Here is a 24,668-nt window from a genome sequence, read left to right as displayed (position 1 = left end):
GTCGGGCAGACGCAAGTTTGCACAACCTCGTAATAGGCCCTTAATCTAATTTATCAAACACGAGTTGCACGGATGTTGACTAATAAACACTTTGATTACTGTGTGCTATTTAAAAAAACTGTGCTTCAAGAAATCTGCAGGGAAAGGTTATTGAAGGTCATGAACAATCGGAAGTGCTGATTATCGCCTGACCTGAGACAGCATAACGGGCCGAACAAAGTGATCTCATTCACGCGCTTCCATTTTGTTTGCTTGCTCCAGATTATCTGCACAGATATTTACCAAATATCACTAGAATTCCAAATTTTGGGGATGAAATGTTACAATCTGCAGATATCCAATTTCTGCAGGAAAAGGGTAACATTTCTTGTGCAAACGAAAGAAACTTGTGGAAATAGCAGTTAGGATGTCTGTTAATGTTTAAAATTGAATGTCAAAAATAACAGACAAACCTTAATTAAACAATCCTTGCTGTATGTGTTTATTTCCAACATTCCTGAGCGTTTAGAAAGCAACTAGTATTAAGGCGTCTCCTCACTGAAACGTCTCCTGGGATTCTCTTTGTGTGTCCTAATGGCAATATATTCGTAATACCCACAAACATCTCCTGTCAGCCTCTTTTAACTGGTCGGCCATCACATGCCTTGTCTCGAAATCAGGCACCTGCTCGTCGCTTTCAGCGTAGTAAATAGAAGAAAGGCCGTAAGGAATGACTGAGTGAAAAGGAATGGTTGCAGTGACTAATTTGAGCCGGTGGTTTCCGTGTTCAGCACTGGCACTTAATTGCCTGGCACCGGCACTTATGACAGCTGCCACATGATGGCGCTGTTTGTGTAATTTAAAGATGAGCGTAAAACAGTTGTTTGTTAATTCAATATACATTAAAAACAACTGCCACCCAAGCCATTCTGAATTGTCAGACTTGTAGCAGTGTGATGGTTAGGTGTAGTGTAAGTACTGTAATAGGCAGTGCTGGCAGGGGGAATGGGTGGTGCAAACTGCAGTGGTCTCCTAACGAGCGCCCTGGCACTTATTTTTTAACAAATTAAGCACTGAATGGTTGGTTTCCCTGCAAAGATTCTCTGTGCAGGTGCCCGCTGCGTAGCTCATCATGTGTCTCACTCTCATCTGAACTAGAATTGCAATAAATGAGCATCTTAATTATTGCCAAAACTAACTCAGTTGCTTCTGCACACCTTCTGTCAGTCTGTACATTGAGGGGGAGACAGAAAATATGTAGTAAATGTCCAAAATGTAAAGACATTTCCAGAGTACGCGGGAGACTAAGAAACATGTATTTTGCTCAGAAATGTGTAGCAGTGCTTGTCTCCTCTATCGGGAGGAGCATTTGACCCCATCGATAACAGATTGTTACTTCATCATTTAACAGCAAAACAGATGCAGTGCAGATGACCTCTCAAATTATATCACTGAAAACTACATAAATGACATAATCGATGACGACATTGATGACCTCACTGGAACTTACAAGTTAAACGTAATATATAGATAGAGTAGATGACAAAAAGGCGACGAGGCAGGAAAAGAGTATGCTTCCAATATGTAAGTTCACCATGAAATCATTAAATCAATATCAAAGCAAAATGTAATTACTGCATATGATAACCCCTGTACAGTATTCACAAAAGTCACAATATTGAGGAAAAACTACAACGGTAGAAACTTTAGGGCTAATGCATATATAGAGCAGCAGCTTCTCCTGTGGCCGCTTTCATGAAGATCAGCAAATGCATGCAAGTAAAGGGATTTTCAAATATAGAATTGATGCAACTAGAAAAACAAGCATTGGCAAGCCAGTAGGTCTGTCTTTAATATGTCACTGGAGTAAACACAGACATTCTGAAACATTACCTGTGTTGCATGCACAAATACTGTGTATCACACTAAACTCAGCTGTATTGGCTTTCCCAATGTTGGAAAAAAAAGAATTAAACAAGTATTTCTTTCTGTATTGAATGCATATAGAAGAAAATAATTTAATGTGACAAAAAATTATTTAATTTGACAAACGTGCGATGATTACGTTTATTTTTTCAGGTTAGTGAGCACTTCCTGGAAGTCAGAATTACACAATAAACAGCCAATTGCTTAATGTGAAATCTGGGGGGAACCATTGGCAGCTTTTATCTATATTTTAAATTATCCGTAGCAATGGGACAAACAGGAAGCCGCATTGTCAAGTCATATTTAAAAGGGCAGCTGGAAGTGAAGCCGATTTTAGTCTATTTTTATCTAATAGTCGAAATTTATCTAAGATATTGAGTTCACAATTTCACCAGACATTCATTTTCCAACTACCCCTTCTTGAAATAACATCTCGTCACAGGTATGTTACACATACTTTCTGCATTCGTAGCCCGCAAACACACCTGGAGAATACCTAATGGAGGAAAGAAAAAGTTAGAGCCAATTAAATATTCACAACCATATTAGTCAAAAACATCAAATGAATGTAAAATCATTATCAAGCCAAATGTCAAAACAAGAGGAGCTGCCAGTAGAAGATACGCGTTGACCTCCCACTCCAGAAGAATCTGCAGGAGCCTAGTCAGAGATGAATGCGTCATGACTCTACATTCTTGTGCCAATTGCAGTCTTATCGACCACTAAAATAAATTATTCATCATGCCAAAAAGGTCAACCACACCAGACTGAGAAGATTTATGAAGTGTAGTTCTTTTATGCACGACAAGCTTCTCTTAATTTTTATTTAGATTTGAAGCAGAACAAAGGAGAATCCATCTTTGAACTTAGACTATCAAACATATAAAAATAAAAATGAGATCTAACTTCTTGGGGCATAATCCGGGGGAACTCCTCACTGACACACAGCTGTCTTAGGTGCATTGGTAGATTGCAACTGGGGCTTTTGGAGGGGAACTGGCTTCTCCATTTGCAGAGTATAAGCACGAGAAATGTGTGACCCAATCAGCAGCAAGGACTGTTGTGGGGATTCTGCTCATGCACAGAACTATGCACAGGAAACCAGGACCTCAGTGAATTGTGGTGTACCAAAAAACTCACCTCAGTACCCAGAACCCCTATCCGACTAGCATCAGTGTCTCATTCGTTCTCCGTACTACAGCGAAGCTACCAATGATTAGACAACCCAGAACAAGCGACTTAGGGTACTCTCAGGAATGGTGGGAATCAAGAACACTCTTTCGTTTTTATTCTCATACAAGTCCACAACGTGAGTAATCAGGGACATTGAAAAGTTTAAAATATTTTTAACTACGTGCTCTAAGATGCAGTTTTTGGGCTAACATAAGCAGGCAAATGATTAGAAATAAAACAATCAGCAATGTTACAATTCCATAAAACACAAATGGAGAAATCATGTTATAATGATAGTGGAAACAGGTCTTATAGTGCCGTGTGTACCACCCTCCCCTGGCTAGAAGCTAGTTTTTATAATAATAGAAGGTCTCTAGGTTTGAACGGGGAACCCCATACCTCCAAGATCAGCTTAGGTGAATCACATCACAGGATTAGCAACGCTCTCTGTAGATGGAAAGGTTTTCTCCAAGTGCCAGCATCATGCATGCAATGCAATATTAAAGGCACCCAAGTTTCAGATATTTGCAGCTGTGTGTGTGTCTAGAGTGTGGGCCGTTCAACCTGAATCAACAGCATACATTGTTATTTGAACTTGAAGACTTCTGCACACAGTGTACAGCCTGAGATGGCGGTGTAAGTCTAGAGATGTGAAAAACAGACCGTTCTCATGTGAAGAAAAGCAAGCAAGCATTTTACTTACAATAACAGTTTCCTGTAGTGTCATGTGCAAAAGCGGCAAAGTGGCAAGATGGCATTTAAACTTCTAAAACGCTGATGCTAACATAGCAATGTGTGCAAGCAGAACCCTGTCTTCACTACATGACATTTGTCTCCACTGAGCGAAAACCGTCTAGAGAGCCCATCGACACCAGATTCCAAAAGGATCACTGGTCTCCTTTTCTCACAGCATCTAAAAGCCCTTCCAACTTCCCAGCCTCCCACTCCCTCTTGACCAGACAAATGGCCCTTTTGTATACATCCCTCCGGGTTGTAATCTCATTCCAGTCATGTTGCTTGTTGGCTTGCATCAAAGCAGTCCTTGCCTGCCTTTAAGAGGGATTAAACCACGTTGAAGGGGACTGTCTCCCGATAGACTTGTTGCTTCCCACAAGGACAAGCTTAGAGAGCTCAACAAACATTCTAACAAACTCTACACCGATCTTCTCCTGATTCTCACTAGACCCGGCCAGGGGCAGATGGCCTTCCAAATGTTCAACTTTAATTTTGTAGACTTCCCCCACCAGCTCTTGGGAGTGGATCATGAGGCACCATTTCATCCTACGCATGTTATTAGTAGGCCTCAGCCTCCTGTCAGAAGGTCCAATAGAGCTTGCTGCCATACTACAGAGGGGGAGAACTACGTCACTGGAGAGTGCGTTGTGGTCACTAACTTGTCTTGAGAGGACTGCCATGTCAATTAAATAAGGCCAAACCTGCATGTCCACCAGGATGTCATCAATGAGGCTAGTCCCAGAGAGAAATCAAAATGAGATCCTTTACTCTTAGAAATTAATACACAGCAATAGAGTTCCTGTTTCAAACTGCTTACAAAATATAAAACAAATAGATGTTTTCTATTAGCAAACTTAAGTTAGACAGAATTCCTAGTATGTGGACACATTGTATTGAAGGTTAAACACTGGCATCAACTTTTTTTACATTGAAAACCAGAATTCTGTGGGAAGGTGTGTTCCCTGTTCGCACTTTGACTTGTGTCTCCCTCTTTCTTCAAAGCACATTTGTAGTGGTTTCAGCCAAGTAATTGCCCTCCAGCTTAGTTTAGCACAAGAAACATATTTTTATGATATTTGGTGGCGAGTTATGCCAGTTTTTAAACCCCAAAATGTCAGAAATCGACACCTTTATCATTGAAATTGCATCATGTGCCTTTGTTTTGAGCAGAGGAATGAGGGGAACTAAAGAAGGCTATAAGAATGGAAGATGAAATAATCCTCCCCAGAATATGATTGAGAGAATTATCCTTCTTCATGCATGTAACTATGCAGACTGTCGAGGATCTTGATTGAAGTCAGAATAAGGCATACCTTGACATCAAATGGAATTAAGTGCATGTTCACATGCAACTGTCCCAGTGAGGGACTGCATTTTTTTGGCAAACGTCCATTGGGGAGTTGTAAGTAAATTATGGTCCCTGTGTGGAATGAATCCCAATTAGTTATTGCTCACACAATGATTCTGTTATTTGATCTAAAAACGTGACACAGAAGGTTTCCAGATGTGGTTAGTCATGAATCCATCAAGTTTCCGAAGGAATTCATGTACACAAAAAAGGCTAAAAAGGCAGAACAGCAAAGAAATGTTTTCAGATTTAATCTTTGTGGTAGAGCATATGATTAAAGCTTTGTAAATTTCCAGAGACTAACATTATGTCTTGTAATCATCACATACAAAGTATTTTGTCACTATATGCAAAGGGTGTTTAAATCTGGTAATTTAAGCATGCTATTCACATCGGACCCTAAATGAGTTGTTAAAAATAATTCAGTTCATTTAAAAATGTATCAGACCATATAGAATTTTTTTTTGCCTTCATCAAATATCGAGAGAATGGGGTCTAATATGAAAGCATTCCATTGAAAAGGAATTATGCTTCTTGCCCTTTCTTCTTACATTTGCACAATGTACAGCTTCTACTATGCTTTTCTGTTTTCTGTCACAGTATCAGATGATTGTAGCTCTAAGTTTAAATTTACCTTCTAAACAAATTTTCATAATTTTCAGTTCCTGAAGATCCACCACAGAATCTAGTGAAAGGTAACATTACAGGAAGATCATTCTCACTGACATGGGATCCTCCAACTATACCAACAGGAAAGTTCAGCTACAGAGTAGAGCTATTTGGACCACTAGGTAAGGCAAATTTTTATTTTATATATTTACTCTTCCTAAAACGACAAAATATTGCCCTTCAAGGGATTTATTCTCACCTAACTGTCTGACGAAGAATGAAACATTGTGAAAGTAAAACAAATATCATTTGTATGGCCTTCATTAGATTCAATAAGACCATAACACCACTTATCACTTGATAAATTAATTGTGATCTGGTTTAGCATTTTTTCCTTTTCTAACCTCCTACCACAAAATTAGATGGACATGTTCTGTTGAGAATAATTGAAAGCTTTATACTTTCAGTACATGCTTCCAACCTAATTAAGTAGGTAAACTCTCATTGTAGTGAAAATATTAATTGTTTCTTATTTGAAAAAACATTCCTTTTGTTATTCGGATTCTAATGTTGAATAATTTGTGACTCATTTTGCAAAAGTGTGAAAGACTGCCATGAGGACCTCGAAAAGACAATGCTGCTATGTCTTGACAAATAAGATAGGAGTAACTCACAGTGTGTGTGCACATGTTTACACTGTGTTAGGCATCAAAAGGGGAGTCACCCTCATAGAGGGGGGCAGAAGAAACATTATGTATAATGTTGTTGCATGATCATTGTAGGAGAGGTGGTTCTGAAATGTAAAAACCGTGGGGGATATTAGAAAGGGCCTTATCGCCGCTTTAGCGGCACTTTTTGCCGCTAAAGCAGCGATATTTCTATCGCCCTATTAGCAAGCTGTCGCTAACAGCTGTTAGCGACAGCTTTATGGCGAAAACGACCGTTTTGGTGCCGCTTTGCATGTCAGCGATATATATCGCTAATGACATGCAAAGTAGGCATTCCCAACTTAAAGCGACTGAAAACAGTCGCAAACCCAGCTGCCCCCTATCAGCAATGCCCGCGAAGCGAAAAAAAAAAAACGCTAACCGCGACTATCGCTGGAATCTAACACCTGCTAAAAACCTGACCTAACCATTCTAGTCAATGGGAGGTGGATTGTAAGATTAAGTCCTCACCTGACTATTAGCAAGCTTTTCATTAGCATGTTGAATTTATCGCTGGATTTCTCGTGCTATTGCTGGGTTTCGCCGCTATCGCTGGATTTTCTATCGCCTTGGAGATAAGCGTTGATAATAATGCGTTATCTCCGCGATGAAACCCAGTGATAGCGGCGATAAAAAAAACAGCGCAAAGCTCGCTTTGCGATAATTATCGCATTTTCTTGGTAATATCCCCCTAGTTTTTTTTATTTTCTTGAAGTGCAGGTTTTGAGATCTCTGATGTGAGAAAGCCTCCCTAATGGAGTCTCACTCACTGTAAACTTCTGTTAAAATGGTTCTGACCTGCAGTCACAGGTGGCCACCTTTTAAAAAAAGGTCCACTGCTCAGCAGATTTATTAAGGGGCGCTGCACTCACTATGCTTGAACACATATGCAAAAACATGCGCACATGTGTGCAGGCTTAGGGAGAAAGTCTGTTCTGAACACAGGTAGCCCTGTTGAGAATGGGACCCAGAATAAATTGGTTGTGGCCCATGTAGTCCGAATTAAATAATTTGATGGGGAATCCAAAAAGAAATGCCCCCTTTCTTTTTGGCTAAAGTGTAAATCGGTAGTGTTGTGAGTTGGAAATATAATTTTGGATAGCTATTGAAGAACTTTTTCTATATTTTCAAGTGGCCACGGCACTTTTATAATATTACTTTTGACATATATGCTTTTCTTTGTGTATCTTGTAATATTCAATATTTCCCTGAGGCAGATTCAGGATTTGTACTACCCTTCTAGGCCAAGTTAATTACCCATTAGGCCAGGTTGCATTTCAAAACCTCTCCCTGAATAACCGGCTCATTTGGAAGGAGTTAGAACCTGTGAAAAGGAAGATGTGGGAGAAACCTACAGAAGGGATTTAGCTGTCTCTCTCTGTCAAGACTGGGTATTTTGTTCTCACTTAGGCAAAAGAAGATTGGGCTCGCCTCTGGCACCAGTCACACCAAGAGTTTCCTTTGAAGTCCTTGAGAAGAGAAAAGCTATTTTGGCTGGGTGAAATTAGGCTTGGAGGAGAGATCTTACAGACCCTTAGTTGATTGTGCCATTTTGAAAGTTCCCACACTGATGTGCAGACATCTGGGCTATTTTCAGGAAATGTATGTTAGGGTCAGATGCGTGATTTGGCATCTCTCAGTTGAGTAGTGACACCCACTTTTAAGAACTCTCCGCCTGCAATTATAAACCGATTCACAAGAAACTTTGAGAAGAGTGGGACCACAGAAGTGGAGAGATTGACCAGCTTGCTCATGAACCTTTATCTAGAGTGCAGCTAATGGACTGGCTCTGGAATTGTACTTCCTGTACTCTGGCCTTCTCACTGCCTCTGGGGGACTGGAGTGCATGCACTTGCTTGGGATCCTGAATAAAGGAACAAATCCTTTTAGACTTACTGTTAACTGATCCTGTGGGTGGTATCCTTGGAGGGGGTCCCACAGACTCCTGCAGAACACACAGTTGTCCCTGGAATGTCTACAGGCATGAGATGCTTGGGGAGTGCAGACAGGGAGCGTAATCTGACTTGTCGGCCATGTGGTGCTGCTGAAGGACGTCCTTAGGCAAATACACTGTGTGCAGATAAGAAAATGATCAGGTTTGAAAGCTTTTTCAACCAACTTCTGCTGAAAGGACAGCAGTGGCTAGGGACTGTAAAAGCATAATCCAGAAAACTACCAAACCTTTAAAGAGGTGCGTTCCCTAATCTACCTAAATAACCACTCCTGGTGTCTGGAGCATACCTCCAGGAGCCAATATCACAAAACCCTATTAACATTAGCCCATTGGGTCCAGAAATATCTTACAGTGAGCTTGCTGTTCTGATCCAGACTTCCTTGTTGGTGCTGCAGAGGCCCTGAAGCCAGATGCATGGAGGAAAATCCCAAAATGGAAACTGATATAACCCATGGAGAAGATTATGAGGAAGCTTATTGCCTCTGGTGAATCACCAAAATGTAATGGTGTACAATTTTCATTCCCCCGACAAGTGGTGGGATCTGCCTGTAGCAAGCATCCTACCTGGGGAACACTAGGCCCTCTGTCTTGTGGATCTCTATTGTCGGTGCAAGTCTTGCTTGCCCTTCCTACTCCCCACTCACACCTACAAGCTAAGGTGTATGCAGAGCAGGAGAGCAGTGGAACACTGCTTCCCCACCCAGCCTCAAAGAGAGAGTGCTGGCCAACGCACACAGGAAAGTTGCCATCCAGCCCCCAAACCCTGCACTGAGTGTGGGTGCCCTACAGTTGGGGCAGGGGCCCACCACTTATAAAAATAAATGCCAGTGGGCACTTTGTAGGAAGAACATAAACACACAAAAAACTAAAATAAACAGGGCTCAGCCTTAACAAATGAATCACTGCGGGCTGCAAGGTGCACCCCATGAGGCGGAGTGGGCAGCCATAACATTTTGCCTAATTGGCATTGTGGTTACACAGAATGACAGGGGCACCACACAAAGGAGTAAAGTGTGCTTGAGGGGTGCCTCAAGCTTCAAAAATCCTGCTACTAGTGTCCCCATTGTTTCCAAAAGTTGCAGGCTTGAGTTACCCGGGTCATTGAATCTATAACTCTGGGAGAATGTTTCCTGGTTGGAAGCATTTCCAGAGGCTGTGTTTTTGCTTAGAGGTTCTGAAGTGCATGAACCTTGTGCTCGGTCCTTTTGGTTATTAGGAAGTCTGGTTAAAGGAAGAAATATGATACGTATTGGGATATTTCTGTTTTCTGCTACTTGTTGCGCTGCTGAGTTCGGTGTGCCTCTAGATCACAGCTCCTCCCCAAGTAAACCTTGGTCTGTTCACTCTCACTATCCTGAGAGTTAAGTGCTAAAAGGTGTGCTTGGTTCCTAGTTTGGAGATTTACAGTTTGGGGCCCCAGGACAGGAGAAGTGATAGACCTTGTTTTTTTCAGTTTGGGCACAGAAACTTATAATTGCTTTGGAAACCTCTGACCCTGATTTCTCACAATCACCACACACCCTACAGACACAAGCTGAACACTGCAAAGTAAAAAAATGCCATTGAAAGACAGACACATAGGCTTAATCGTGGAACAAAGTGCAGCATCATGTGTGCTTCTGAATACAATGCCTCTGCTTCTGTTAAGCATCAACATATTTAGTTGGTCTTTGCGACTACATTTATGACTCTGGAAAAGTGATGGAGATTCTAAAATATGACCTACATTTCTCAAATAATAAATCTGTCTGTTGATGGTTAAAGTGCCTGGTCTGTGCCTCTTCAGGAACTTTACCACCCTAGGTTTTTGGCTTTCTTGCCATGGGAATCAACATTCTTTCAGAACACCTAATTAGAGAAGCAAAGGTTGTCTGAAAGGAGTCTGAATCTTTGTAAAGTTGGGCTTGAATAAGAGATCCCATCATCATCCTTAACTTCCAGTCATATTTCATGACCATATTCTTGGCATACCTGGGACTATTTCTCTACAGGTGTCTCATCGTTGGCATTTCTTCAGCAGTGAAGATTTTATATGAAGACAATTCAACTAGTATCAGCCGTTTCAACTCCAATGATGACATTTCTGGAATTTGTACCAAAAAGAAAAAATTTTCAGTGAAGAAAAAGTGGGACCCCAGTGAATCCAAGACCAGTATGAATTTTGGAATGTGGAACTGAAATTCGATAGCAAAATCAACTCTGAGGAAACAGCTTTTTCTAAATCAACATGACACTAAACATAGCATACTCTAAAATATATGCTGCAAAAACACTTTTCATTGTCTGTGTAGGACTTGGCCTTTTGGGCTAAAGTTCCCTAGAACTTTTTGCTTTACCCCTAGATCGTTTTCCTGACATGGAGTTGCCAATTTAGATGCTTTGGGTACTTTGCCACTGCTTATCAGTGTCAAAGTACAAGTGTTCCCTGTGTAAAGTGTAATGGTAATTGGTTGGCCATGATTGGTATGTTTGCCTTACTAGTAAAATCCCAAGTGATGTGCACTGAGTGTGCCAGGGCTAGTAATGCAAAGGCGCGTGGGGAAGACAACACAGGCCTGCAATGTAGGGCTTGCGCGCAGTGTGCTAAGTTAGCATGTTGTCCTGACAAGTGCAACCACTTGTCAGGCTTGCTTCACTTTCCCTTTTGCGTACACAGTGGACACCCCTAAGGTAGGTCCCAGGTAACCCCTGGGCAGGGTGCAGTGTAAGTAATAGGCAGGACATATACTGAGGTGTGTGCTATGTCCTGACAGTGAAAGCACTCCATTTCGTTTTCACTGGTGAAAAGCCATCTTGCCCATAGGACAGAATAGGGGAGGCTGGGTATTGTGATTATTAGCCTAGTTTCCCATAGATTGGTGAGGTGAAGTTTAGAATGCATGAACTCACAGTGTCATAACACATCTTTCTATGAAAGTGGTTTTGTCACGGTGTGTTCAGAAACCAGTCTTTTAGAAAGTGGCTGAGTCTTGTGCTTTAAGCATTTCTGTGTGTCTCTGCTGAATGTGGAATGACTGTCTGGATCTGAGAGGTGAGAGGAGCTGGGGGAGATCTTTGACCCAGGGAGGGGTTGAGATGGCACCAGTGTGCTCTGCAGCTGAAGAGAAGCCCCGGGAGGTGAAGAGGCCTGGGTTGCTGCTATAAACTAATTGACCCGTCTCGTGCTGAGTGATTAAGGATCCAGACCCCCAGTATCAAAGGGAGAAAGGTGACACTGGGAGGGAGACACTCAGAACTGATTTAGACAGGGGTCAGTAACCCTGAACACATACAAACTTCAAAGACATTTAGGGGTATAACTATGAGAGCTGGGACCCCTGAACATTGGAATGAAACAGAAATGGATTGAAACTGAAAAGGCTTGGACTCATTTCGCGGTCAAGAGGAACCTCTGCTAAGGAAGGAGCAACTGAAGAGACTGCTGGGGGAGAACTGACCCTTGCTTCGTGGTCTGGGGCAGTTCTGCAGTTTGCTGTTCTAACTGAGGAAGAGGCTGTTGGGACTGTGCTTTGGGCGCTGGGTTCCCCTGCTTGACGAAGACTGTGCTTAGTGCTGTGTCTTGTAACCTCAAGGGCCCTAGGTGAGCTGGCTCTCTGTTTGGAAGCACAGGAACATAAAAGTTCCCGGAGAAGTTTCAAGCAACGCGGTGGGTGTGTGTTGTGGCAGCATGAACCTCGGAAGGTGTGCCCTGTGATCTTGGACACACGTAAGAGGAGTGAGACTCGGACGTGCAGGGTGCGTGTCATGGTGCACAGGATGCGTTGGTGAGGAGCACCTGGTCAGCGCGTGCATCGGAAGTGGAGTGAGTCTCGGACGCACTGGGTGCGTGTCGGGGTGCACTGGAGGCGCTGGTGAAGAGCGCCTGGTCATCGTGTGCACCGGAGAAGTGAGGCTCGGACACGGTGAGCGTGTCGTGGTGCGGCCGAAGGGGTTTGGTGAAGAGCACCTGGATTAAGTCTCAGTGAAGCTGCATGGGTGCTTTGGTGCAACCTGGGACTTTGGAGGTGATCGGCTGATCGTCGTGTGCACCGGAAGAAAGTGAGTCTCAGCAACGCAGTGTGTGTGTATTGGTGCCAACTCAGACCGTAGGAAGGAGTGCCTGGTGAATGTGCACTCAGAGTTGACAAAGAAGTCTCATTATCATTGTGTGTGTGGCTTCGTGCCAGAAGAGACCCGGAGTGTGCTGGGGTGAACATGCACCCGGGGCAACGCAATCTCAGAGGTGTGCGGTACGTGTGCCCTGCGGCCACCTGAGACCTTCCTAACAGTCGTGGCCCGGACCGGCAGCCCCGGAGGAGCTGAGCTGCCAGGCCGAGCTGCTGAGGCCATTTGAGAAAGTTCTACACAGAAAGCCCAGTTCACTGACGGAGGAGAGGAGAGTGGGGTCACGCCTCCAGGTAACGTGGATCACTACCTGGGTGGGGTGCGGGCTCGGAGGGACACTCGCTCAGCCTCTCATTCCTGCTGACGATGTGAGCCTTTACTTTGTCCCACATTGGGGCCATTTCTGGCCGTAGGAGTGGCAGTACTGAGGCCCGAGTAAGAAGCCGTACTTCCTGTCATCGTTGATACTTGTGGGGGGTAACTGTTATCGAAGAGGCTGATTGTCATAATACACATTGCCCATATTGCTGCTAACAAACTGCCGGACTGTCTTAAGATGCCTGACATTATTTTTGCATAACGAAGTACATGATTGTAGCATTACACATTGCATTTTTCTTTCATTGCAAAGTACAGGATTGTAGCAGCCCGCGTTGCATTATTTCTCCATTGCAGAGTACAGGATTGTAGCGGTCCGCATTGCATTATTCTTTCATTGCAAAGTACCTGATTGTAGCTACGTGTTGCATTATTCCTTAATTGCAAAGTACATGATTGTAGCGGTGCGCATTGCACCATTTCTTAATTGCAAAGTACGTGATTGGGGTGGGATGCATTGCCTTATTCCTTCATTGTGCAGTATATGATTGTAGCGGTACGCATTGCATTATTTCTCCCATTGCAAGGTAACGGGGTGCATCGTTAAGCATTATATTATTTCTCCTTTGGCCAGCACAGGAGTGTATCGTTACGCAGAGCACTATTGCTTGTCCATTGCAACGTGTGTGATTCTCGCATTACGACCAGCATAGTTTTTGGAAAGCGGTGGTTGGGATTTGAACCTACCAGCCAGACGGAACGAATATTACCAGTCATTCTATGTTGACTTTTGTATCGTGTGGTCTGATCGTATATCTTTTTATATAAAGTTTATACTCGTTTTATCAAACTTGTGTGGAGTCCATTTGTGGTGTCACCAGTGGGTTGCTGTGGGCGTGGTTGCACATACTGTACAGTCGTGCCTTGGAGATAGGCCTGGCTGCTCGTGCCAAGCTACTAAGGGGGTGAGCAAGGCTATCTCAAACGGGGTCCTTTCTTGGCCTAACGTTGAGAGAGGAGTCCCGGGTCTCGCATTTAGTGACAGTGTGCGTGACGGGGACTCCGGCTTCTAACAGTCCACATTCAAATGCCTCAGTCAACAGCAAAGAGTTCAGGTGTCTGTGAACTGTACAAAGCTCAAAGTGGCTCACAAAGTATGCAAAAGAAATTTCTAGATTGAAGAATCTAAGACAGGTTGTTAGACCTGTCATCCGTAGGGTAGTCTTTTCTCCAGACTTTTTACCTTTTGCCTCCCATTTTTGTTGATTCGTTTTGTTGGTTTTAGGACTCTGAGCACTTGGCTACTGCTTACCAGTGCTGAAGTGCTTCCCCTCAAAAAACATAACTACATTGGTGTATACTTGATTGGTGTATTTGTTGTACTGGGAAGTCCCTTGTAAAGTGGTATACCATATACCCAGCCCTGAACTTCAACTGCCACTACTGGGCTGCCACACTGATTGTGCCACCCACAGAAGTACCCTTTCAAACCTGTCTCCGGCCTGCCACTGCAGTGCCTGTGTATGAAGTATACTGCCACTTTGAATTGGCATTTAAAACTACTTGCCAGGCCTTAAGCTACCCTTTTATTATATATGTCACCACTAAGGTATGCCCTAAGTAACACTAGGGGCAGGGTCCCATGTAAATAAAAGGTAGGGCATGTACTTTTATGTTTTGCATGTCCCGGTAGTGGCAAACAGCCTATTTCGTTTTTCACTACTGTGAAGCCTACCCCTCACATAGGTCAGCATTGGGAGTTCCTAAATACACTTTTAAGCAGAAATTCCTGATCAGAGATGAGGAGCTTTTTCATGTTTCATATGTTTTTACTGGTAATGATAAATCATCCTTACTGATGAAGTTGGATTTAACATTACTATTTTAGAAATGCAACTTTTAGAAAGTGGATATTTCTAGGCTCTCAGCTCTTTTGCGCCTTACAGCCTGTCTCCAATGCACGTCTGGGGTGGGAGGCAGCTAAACTTTGTGCATTCCCTCTACACAGCCACAAACACAGGAAGGTGAGGTGCATCTGCATTCTGAGCACTTATCTGCATTCTGAAATGTCTTCCTGGGCAGGGAGGAATGGGAGGGGCTGACACATACACTTCAATAGGTCATGTCATGTCCACACACAAAGCAGTGCTTTACCCCCCACCAATAGCCTTACAGATAGGACTGAGTTGAAATGGATCCTTGAGCACTTCAGAGAGATGCTTTGAAGTCACTCCCTACACCAAAGGCACTTTTTGGTAATAGTACTGGGTCTCTGACCCCTAAAATCAGACACTTCTGGGTTTTGGACTGAACCTCTGTCAGAAGGACTGCCATGCTGCTTAAAGGACCCAACTGGACTACTTTTCTGTATGGACTGCTTTTCTGCTTGTTGCCCTGCTGCTCTCTGACTCTGCTGAAGGAGAGCTGGACTCTGCCTTCCCGCCAAGTGATCTCCAAGGGCCTCCTGTTTTCTGATGTCTCAGGGACAAACAAGACTTCCTTCAATTCTGCTAGTTCAGCTGGACTCTGCCTTCTGTGAGTTTTACCCTTGCCTGAGGTGCCCCCTCCAAGTTCTGGACCCCTGAAGTGCGTTCTGCGGCTATTTTTCACAAAACCGATGCATCATCACCACTGCACTGGTCAGAATTGGTGCATCACCCTTTGACGCAGAAGCTGTTCGACAACAGCGATTGCACAGCCTGCATGGCCCGACAATGATGTTCTGCGTGGCTCGACGACAACGTCTTGTCTACACATCAGCAAAGCTTTGTTATGTTTCATATAGGTACCCGATATAGACTCAGGTAGTTACCAGACCTTTTATCTATATTTCCCCTGCCATTACACTACATAACAGTTCTTGGAATTGACCTTTTACCTAGTTACGGTACTGCTTAAGTGACGTGGGGTTTTCCCTGAAAACTAGCCTCATTCATTATGCATAAGAATTCTTGGAAACTCAGCAGGACTACCATCTCCTGCATAATAACTATGTAAAAGGGTCATTCCTTCCATCATCCTAAGTCCGACATGACACAGCAAGGTAGATCCACTGAGGGTACCACTTTGGGTATATAAACACCATAGCTTTACTGAGGCAGGCAGAGGAGAAAAAACACTTCCATGCTGACACACTGCCGCAAGACGCTGAGGTTCCTGCATGCAGACACTCCAGCTTCCATCCCTCACTGGGGTGTCCATCTCGAGACAAAGACTGGGTCCCACAGTCTCCCACTTCAGGTAACGGGGTTGACTTTATACTAGAGGGATTCTTGGCTCTACACCTACATACATGCTAGGTACATTTAGGTACATCTACTTAGGGTTGCATTTTAGGAGTACTCATTAGTACTGTCATGTATTTTGTATACCTGCCTGTATTCATTGTTCTAGCACTATGGTAGAGATCTACCATCCTTATACTCTGTTGGTGCTTATAATCATTTACATCTGTTTCTGTCTTATATTTGTTTCAGCACACCTATTTTACACTAGAATGACGCTGGTTCAATAAATGTGTTTTGAAAACGTCTCCACAGTTTATTCTGTGTATCTCTCTGAGACAAAGTGAGAATGAGTGACTGAGTGAAAAGTACTGGACTGTTTCCACGATCCCTGATGGGACAGAGTTGCCTTGTTCGATAGTTGCCAAGAAATATTCTCTCCTTGGTAAGAGGAGTTTACAGTGGCACTGTGAGCTAGCTGGTATACAGGCTAACATACCCGGTGGGGGTGTTTGGAATCAGTCTGGACATGAATCCCACAGTCTATTTTGTCTAAATGCGCAGATACTCTATAGGTTTATAGGAACTACATGACAGCTTGAGGACGTCGCAGCGACCCAACTGCGAGGAAAACATCAACGCATTGTGCCCTCAGTGTCAGTGCTTTGCTCCATCCAAGCTACTTTCTCAGCGGACCCTGAGTGGGTCCTGTAGCCGGCCTGCCCTTCATTGCAGTCAGCCTGAACTTTGGATTTGCATTGGCCCCTTGGAACCTTTTGACTGCTAGTGACTTCTAAGTACAGTTTTTGCATCTAGGGCTAGATGTACATAGGTTTCAGTTTGTGATTATCTGCCATTAGGAAATCGCATACAGATATGTACTACAGTGTGATTTACACTGTTTGCGATTCCCAATGGGTTGCAAATTGAACTACCTCATTAATATTCATGAGGTAGGTCACAATTTGTGACTCATTGGAAATCGCTTAAATCACAGGGATGGTGGTGTGCTGGGACCAGCAGACCACCATGTTTGTGTTTGCTTTCAAATAAAGCAAAGGTTTTTTTTTAAATGCAAGCTGTTTTCCCTAATGGAAAACAGATTACATTTCAAAAACAAAATGAAAAGTTTTCTTTTCATTTTTTAAGAGCAGGTAGTGGACCAGCAACCACAAAAGGGCCACATATTTCTATCACATTTTTCTGTTTGTTTGCCTATGGTGTAGGCCTAGTTGACAGTGTGTTAATGAGTATGTCTCTGCAAACACTCCTGTTAAGGGGGAGACTACCCGTCTTCACAAATCTTCAGCTACTGGGCAGGCCCACACTATGCACAAAAATTGCTTCCTCTCATCAGCAGCATGGGTGTTCCTCTGTCCTAATCGAGTATACCTTCTGCAATATTCTTGTGATGAGGTGGGCCCTATGTAGAATTTTAAACTGGATGAGGCTGAACTGTGCAGTACAAAACAGCGTCTTGAGGCATGTCAATATCCTTTCCCAATCAGAGTCAATAAATGGTGCGTTACTGTCCAGAATGGTATTTTGCCAAAGTCCCAATATTAATGTATAGATCACACATTAAAATCTATAGTTGTGATTCTCTCACTTAAGGTGTACCAGAACATTTCACCACCATCTCAAACTAAAATATATCTTCCCCATGGAAATTGTTTGTGCATGCTATGCAACGTGCCATGCAATTCTATCGCATGTTGAAATATGATCTGTTCTTCCTCAGGTCGCCTCTTGGATAACAGCACAAAGGATCTCAAGTTTACCTTTACAAATCTAACACCTTACACAACCTATGATGCTTATGTCAGTGGTGAAACAAGCGCTGGAGTTGGGCCAAAATCGAACATAAGTGTTTTCACTCCTACTGAAGGTAACTAAAAGAGTTGAACATCGTGCATTAAACCAGTAAAAGGGTACCCTGTCAATTTAACATTAAACATCCGAGTAGTATGGACAGGGTTATCTTCAAATATATGGCAATAAATGGCGTATCTCTTTATGTCTGCATGTATACGAGTGTCTTAAAATAGCTTTCAAAGACATTGTCCCTGTGCAATGTTTATAAAAATAAATGGGGAGAGCTTTGCTGGCATGCACATCAATGTACATTTTTCTTTTTGCTATTTCATCGCAGTTAATTGTTTGTACTTGTCGTGTGATAGTTTAAAGATAAATAACAGAAACCGTGTTATTGTTTCGATCATCTTTGGGAAAGTAGCGTGCTTTAAAGAAAGAAGAGCAGCAACAATGTGTGAGTTAGATGTGAAAGAACGAGTATTTCCAGTCCATGGGAGCTGGGAGAGTTATGGATTTCCATTGTTCTTTCCCTTACTGGTACTTGAAGACAAGATAGCCTGTCTGTGGTCGTTCATAAGGGTTTTGGGTCAGTAGTATTATTATTATTACTGTTTCTGTGCTACCTTTGTTGTCATCATTGTCACTATCGTTGCTATCATTACATGGCTCTTGCACCCAATTTCTGGACAGATCATGCGCTTGAGCAGAGGTGATTGCCTTCACAAGGCACAGTGGCTCTGAGGGGCGGGGCGGGGCGATAACAATGAGTTCCTCCGACTCAATCGGGTTGAACTTGTCTTGGAGGAGATATGGGGATTAGAAAAGAGGGGGCCCACTTATACGATAGGGAAATGTGGTACAATTGAGGGAAATTGTAATTCAGCATCTTATATGGGGGAATATAAGATGCTGAATGAATCTCTCTTAATGTATGTAGTGCAAAAAAGCTTAATGTATTGTATTATGCATTGAATAATTTAAAAGCGTAATTAAAAGAAACGAACTCTAAAAAGCTGAATACAATGTATTCATCGGATTGTTTATAGCGAACAATTCCCTACTTCTGGCGTTAAAGGACTCTGCAGCTGATATGGAATGGGTGGATATGATGCCAGTGTTTGATAAGAGTCTTGATCCAGATGTCTGTGCTGCTGGAAGTGATTGGTGATCAGTTCATACGACGAGCACCTGCAGTAGTCAGGGGAAAGAGTAAAGAAGCCCGCACTGTTCTAAGACACTGCTTGAGAGCAGCAGGGGTTTTCACTAGTGCAGAAGCCTGCTGAACCGAGCTAGGATTTTTTGTCACGTGAGTTTGCAACATTAGAAGGTTTAGTTGTTCCACAGAGGTGATTCCCGGTGTTTTTGAGAGTAAGGCAAGGTGCTTGAATGTGGTATGAATGATGCGTAAATTAGACTGTCGTGTTCAGCATGGATGTGTCCTTGCATCCCGCCCAAGAAAGTGGCTTTGGGCATCCATGTTCAGACAGCAGTAAGGGAACTTGCTAAGTAGAGTATAACCTCCCTGCCCTAGCTTCTGATATGAAGTGGAAGATTATTGAAACTCTCTGCACCTGATAACCATCATGGACTGACCACTCCTTTCAGCTGATAGACACAGAAAGCGAGGACAGTAAAGACAGGACAGAGCCTGAGGTTACCCACACCCACTAGTATGTGAACTGTCCTGGTAGCAGGGTCAGCTCTGACCACATCTAACTGTAGAGATAAAGCCCACCACCCTCCTTCCTGGTTCGTCCCGCAGCATGGAGTCCTTATCACGGGGACGTGTCAATGGTGTCAAAGGCAAAGGAGAAATCCAGCCGCACCTGCACTACTACACCATTGTTATTGCTAAATGGCAACAGCTATGGAAGGTTTCTTAGGACACACTGGGTGTTGTGAGTGTCTGCAAACGAGGCTGGCAGTTGCTGGTTAGAGTCTGATGAAAATCCCAGATGAATACATGCAAATAACGTCAACTGGATCCAGGTGATTGCCATGGGGGTTTTGCTATTGTGTTATTGGACGCTCTACAGTTTTCATTTAGATGCCAACTGAACATAGTAGACGAAATAAAACACTAACAATTAGTTTTCCAAATGTAGCTGGAGTCAACAGACATTTTCTCCATAGCAGTCGATGTAAAAAAAGATAAGCAAATCGATCGGGTTGAAAAGATTTGTTACTTGTGAGTGGAAATTTCCACTAGGGGGTTTATTTTGTCAACTATACTTTTAGAGTTAGAGTGTGCTTCCTTTTGTTTAGTTTTTAGACAAGGACATAAAGAGTACTTTACTGCACTCTATTTCCCGGCCACTGATGGTGTGAATTGACGGAGCTAGGCTGATCTGCCATAGACACTATGGGCCCGATTCACAGAACTAACTGAAGACAAAATCCTAAACTTACTACCATTTTGGTATTCACAGAGGGCACTTACTCATTTCGTATTCACAGAAGGCATTTACTCATCAATGAGTAAGTGCATTCTGTGAATACCAAAATGAGCAAGTGCCTTCTGTGAATACCAAAATGGTAGTAAGTTTAGGATTTTGTCTTCAGTTAGTTCTGTGAATCGGGCCCTATAGCAAGAACAGATACCAATTCTAGCCAGATTCCATGGCCCTTCTAATTTTGTATCAAAGTTTAAATGTTGGCCTGCACTTATGTCAACTCCATAGTATCAACTATCAACATATGGTCAAAAATGTGAAGTTAAGAATTGTAATTCTATATTTTCCTCTGTATGGCTATCCTTATGCTACGTTTATGGTCGATATTGTAGAGTCAATATATTTGCATGTCTATATTCTTGACTTTGACTCAGTGATGATTCCATATGCATAATCTAAGTATTACATATGCTGTTATGTTATGCTGATTTGTGTAGCGCACTAATCACCTGAGAAGATATATACTCAGGCGCTTGGGCAAGGTGTAGGTGAGGGGGCCCAAGGTGCTTATATGAAGATCCAGGGCTTCAGGTTCTTGCGGAACTCAATAAGTGAGGAGGAGGCTCTGATGTGTTGAGGGAGGTCGTTCCATGCCTTGGGTGCAACGTGGGAAAATGAGAAACCTCTAGTTTTGATTTTGCGGATGCAGAGTGTGTGTGTGCTAGTGAGGCAGAGTGTAGGCATCTGGTGGGTTGCAGGTGTATGCGGCTGTTCAGGTATTCTGGTCGGGAAACATCATTCACAACGCTGTCATTACATCGCTGTACCATTACAATGCGGTCGTTACAACAACCGCGTTGTTAGTACACGATGCATTTACATCACAAGTCATTGCAACGACTTGCACAAGGGGGCGCTGAGGTATTTCTAAATAAATGCCAACACCTTCCCTACTGTGGCACAAACTGGAATAGAAATAGTAATTAATACTATTCCAAAGTCCAGCGTGGCCCCTACTGCAAGTCGTTGTAATGACTTACGATGTAAATGCATCGCGTACCAACAACGCGGTCGTTATAACGACCGCATTGTAAAAGCACGCAATGAAATACATCTCGTTGCAATGTACCATATTCATTCTGGTCCTTGGTTGTGTACGGCTTTGTGTGTGTGAGAAGTTTGAATTGGCTGAGCTTGTGAATGGAGAGCCAGTGAAACTTCCTGAGGTGCAGTGTGATGTGGGTGCGGCATGAGAGTTTGAGTATGAGTCTTGCAGCTGCATTCTGGATGGTCTGGAGTCTGTGTAGGAGTTGATTGGAGATTCTGGCATAGAGAGTGTCACTGTAGTCCAGCCTGCTGTTGATGAGTGCTTGTATGATGGTCTGTCTGGTGCTCTGAGGATACCATTTGAAGATCTTTCACAGAATGCATAGGATGCGGAAGCAGGAGGTGCACACTGCGTTGACTTGAGCCGTTATGCTGAGCTTGGCATCTAGGATGATCTCTAGATTTCTTGAGTGTTCTGTGGGTGTTGGTCCTAGCTTCACCTGCCACCAGGTGGAATCCCATGGGGAGGTCCTGTTGCTGAAAATCAGTACTTCCACCTTGTTGAGCTTGAGGCAGTTGGTTTGCATTCAGTCTACTACCATGTTCATGCAGTTGGTAAAGTTGGTTCTGGTGGTATTTGTCTTGTCTTTCAGGGAGAGGATGAGTTGGGTATCGTCGGTGTAAGAAATAATGGTGATCTCTTGTGATCGTATGATGTTGGAGAGTGGTGTTATATTTTTGTTGAAAAGAGTAGGGCTGAGGTACGATCCCTGTGGAACACTGCATATCAGTTTCTTGGTCTCTGATCTGAAGGGTGGCAACCTGACCCTTTGGTTTCTTCACATGAGGAAGTAACAGATACATTTGACAGCAGATCCTTCTATGCCAATCTCACAGAGTCTTCTGATGAGGGTGTTGTGTGAGACAGCCTGTTTATTGGCATTGGCTGTTTATTTCTTTAAAAACAAATTCTGGTACCAGGTTTCACTCGTTTGTCAATTTTTCTACCTAGTTTAACACAGGTGCAACTGATTGGTTTCCAGTTATGTCTTCACACTCACTCTTCAATTCGTCCCTAAGTACTGAAACATTCTTCGGGTAAATTAGCCACAATGACTTGTGCTGGAAGCCGGTCCTCTGACTTTAGTCAAATGTAATTGTACTTTCACCGCTACAATTCTAAGCTGGTGACCTCTTGCTCTAGAATCGGACCTCTGCTTTTAAATGCTCTACATTTCTACCGTCTTTACACCCATGAGTTTTTCATTGGTCACTGAAAATGGAGCAGAATAGACAGGAGTTGTTTCTTTTATCTCTTTAGATAAGATATTAGCGTCTGATGTTGCTCCATCATGATAGCACGTTTATGTATTTTTTCTAAATTATTATCCTTTTTGGAGGTATGCCATTCTCATTTCACTCCTTTGGATGAGGCCACATCAATTAGTTATAAAATGACATAGGCAAATGGATAGGAAATTGGTTGCAGGGTAAAGTATATTTTGGAGTCACATATTGGTTTTGTATCGCCAGACTCAGAATTTGCCTTGATCCAAGAAGAAACCAAAATCTTCTGTTGCCCTAAAATACTCAGTGCCTGATTCACATAGGACCTTTTTTTGGGCAGTTTTTTTATATGGCGCAAACTCGACCCAAAGCTATTGGCGGGCTTTACATGAGCACCAGTTATGTCACACAAGGACAAATTCATTTTTGGTAGACACGGGTAGGTTACGTGATTTGCCCAGAATCACAGGATGTCGCGTCGACCCCAAGGCTTGAACCTAGTACCCCAGCTCCAAAGCTGGCCGCTCTGGCCATTGCACCACATCCTCTTTCCACTCAGAGATTCCACGACGAGTACAGAGACTCCCCCACGACTGTGGGGCCTCCGCCACTAGTGCAGAGGTCTTTTGTGACCCTAGCACTCTGGACATATAGCTATTCATAAAGACATGCGTAGAACTATGGATTGATGCACTTTCTGCAATAATATGCGCTTTTGCTTTAGTATAGATTCCATTTGGGTTTAGGAACAATGTGACAAAAATAGGTTCCATTTGAAATCTATTTTAAAAAATAGGTGCCCCTTTCCCTCTCTTCCATGGGGACTTGGAATGGCCAGCCTGAGTGATGTAGGTAAAATATTTGGCATACATTTGGGTTCCTGCCTGTCTCATGTTTGGCTGCCACAAATATAAATGCAGTAAATGCAACATGAGGATAAACCAGAGGTATCAAATATTTAGAAAAAGACACATCAACTAGTGCTCGAAAGATGATGGTTTTGGACCGACTGTAAATAAAAATCTTTGTTCAACTTCCACGAGGGTCTCATTTAGTGGTTCTTTAAATTAAAAAAAATCATTTTGCTTCAAGGGTTTTTCACAGGTGTTTTCTCATATTATCCCACTAGATGGCACACTTCACTGATTATGCCCAATTGTTACGTACAAATCCATGTCAGTTTCCCACTGATCCTATAAAAGACAAAACAGAGACTTTGATAATATTTAGAGTGGCAGATAATCGTGATCAGTGAATGTGAAAAAAAAGATAACCGTGAGAAAAAAAAGTCCTGCCGTTTTGTTACTGCTATCTTCATGGTAGGTCAATTGACAAAACATGCTTCAATATTCATGTAGCCAAAGATATATTCTTTTCAACTAGATTTTATGCATTTAACTTATTTGCTTTAGAATAAAAACACGTAAAGGATATTACTTCCTTATACGCCCTTTCTTTCTTTTTTTGCTTTTCTGTTTTCTAACGGTCTGGAACTGTTGCAATCACATTTTGTTAATTAAAATCCTTTTTTGACTTGTGTATCCAGGCAACAAGAAGATGTGGCTTAACGGCCAAATCCAATGACTTTGGAACTGGGTAACCTGCTTGGAGTCTTGACGCCGGCTCAACATACTGTGATTCTGGGCAAATCACTTAATCTCCCAAAAAAAAAAAAAAAATGAATGTGACCTAGTGTAATGTAACTAGTGCTCATGTAAAGCGCTCCAGTACCTTCGGGTCGAGTTAGCGCTATATACAACTGCAAAAGGGGAAGATTAATTTGAAACGGCTACATTGGTTATTTAAAAAGAAGCCATTTGTCTGTTGAAATTATGAATAGCTCAGTGGATTAAAGCCGTCATCTAGTGAATAATGCCGCAATAAGCCTTGTAATCACAGCTGACTTGGATAAAAACACGTTCTATTTTTTTCTCTACACTGGATGGCCCCCTTAGTGTTAAATTATGACACGTCACAGGTTTGAATCCCAATGTGGCTGATTCATCCTGGATAATGAAACATTAGGGCATGCACATTGGAGTTTAAACA

At 42.8% G+C, this 24,668-nt stretch overlaps 1 protein-coding gene across 1 annotated transcript in view; it reads left to right on the top strand.

Moving 5' to 3' along the window:
- PTPRQ (protein tyrosine phosphatase receptor type Q) overlaps window positions 1–24,668 on the top strand; it is a 1,724,016-nt gene that overhangs the window by 609,955 nt on the left and 1,089,393 nt on the right. The window contains exons 25-26 of the mRNA XM_085652983.1: window positions 5,824–5,952; window positions 17,819–17,965. Coding sequence (XP_085509109.1) covers window positions 5,824–5,952; window positions 17,819–17,965 — 276 coding nt within the window. The remainder of the gene's footprint in view (window positions 1–5,823; window positions 5,953–17,818; window positions 17,966–24,668) is intronic.

This window comes from Triturus cristatus, chromosome 4_1 (genome assembly GCF_964204655.1).
Source record: "Triturus cristatus chromosome 4_1, aTriCri1.1, whole genome shotgun sequence".
Taxonomy (NCBI): Eukaryota; Metazoa; Chordata; class Amphibia; order Caudata; family Salamandridae; genus Triturus; species Triturus cristatus.
This window is presented reverse-complemented; position numbering and strand designations above follow the sequence as displayed.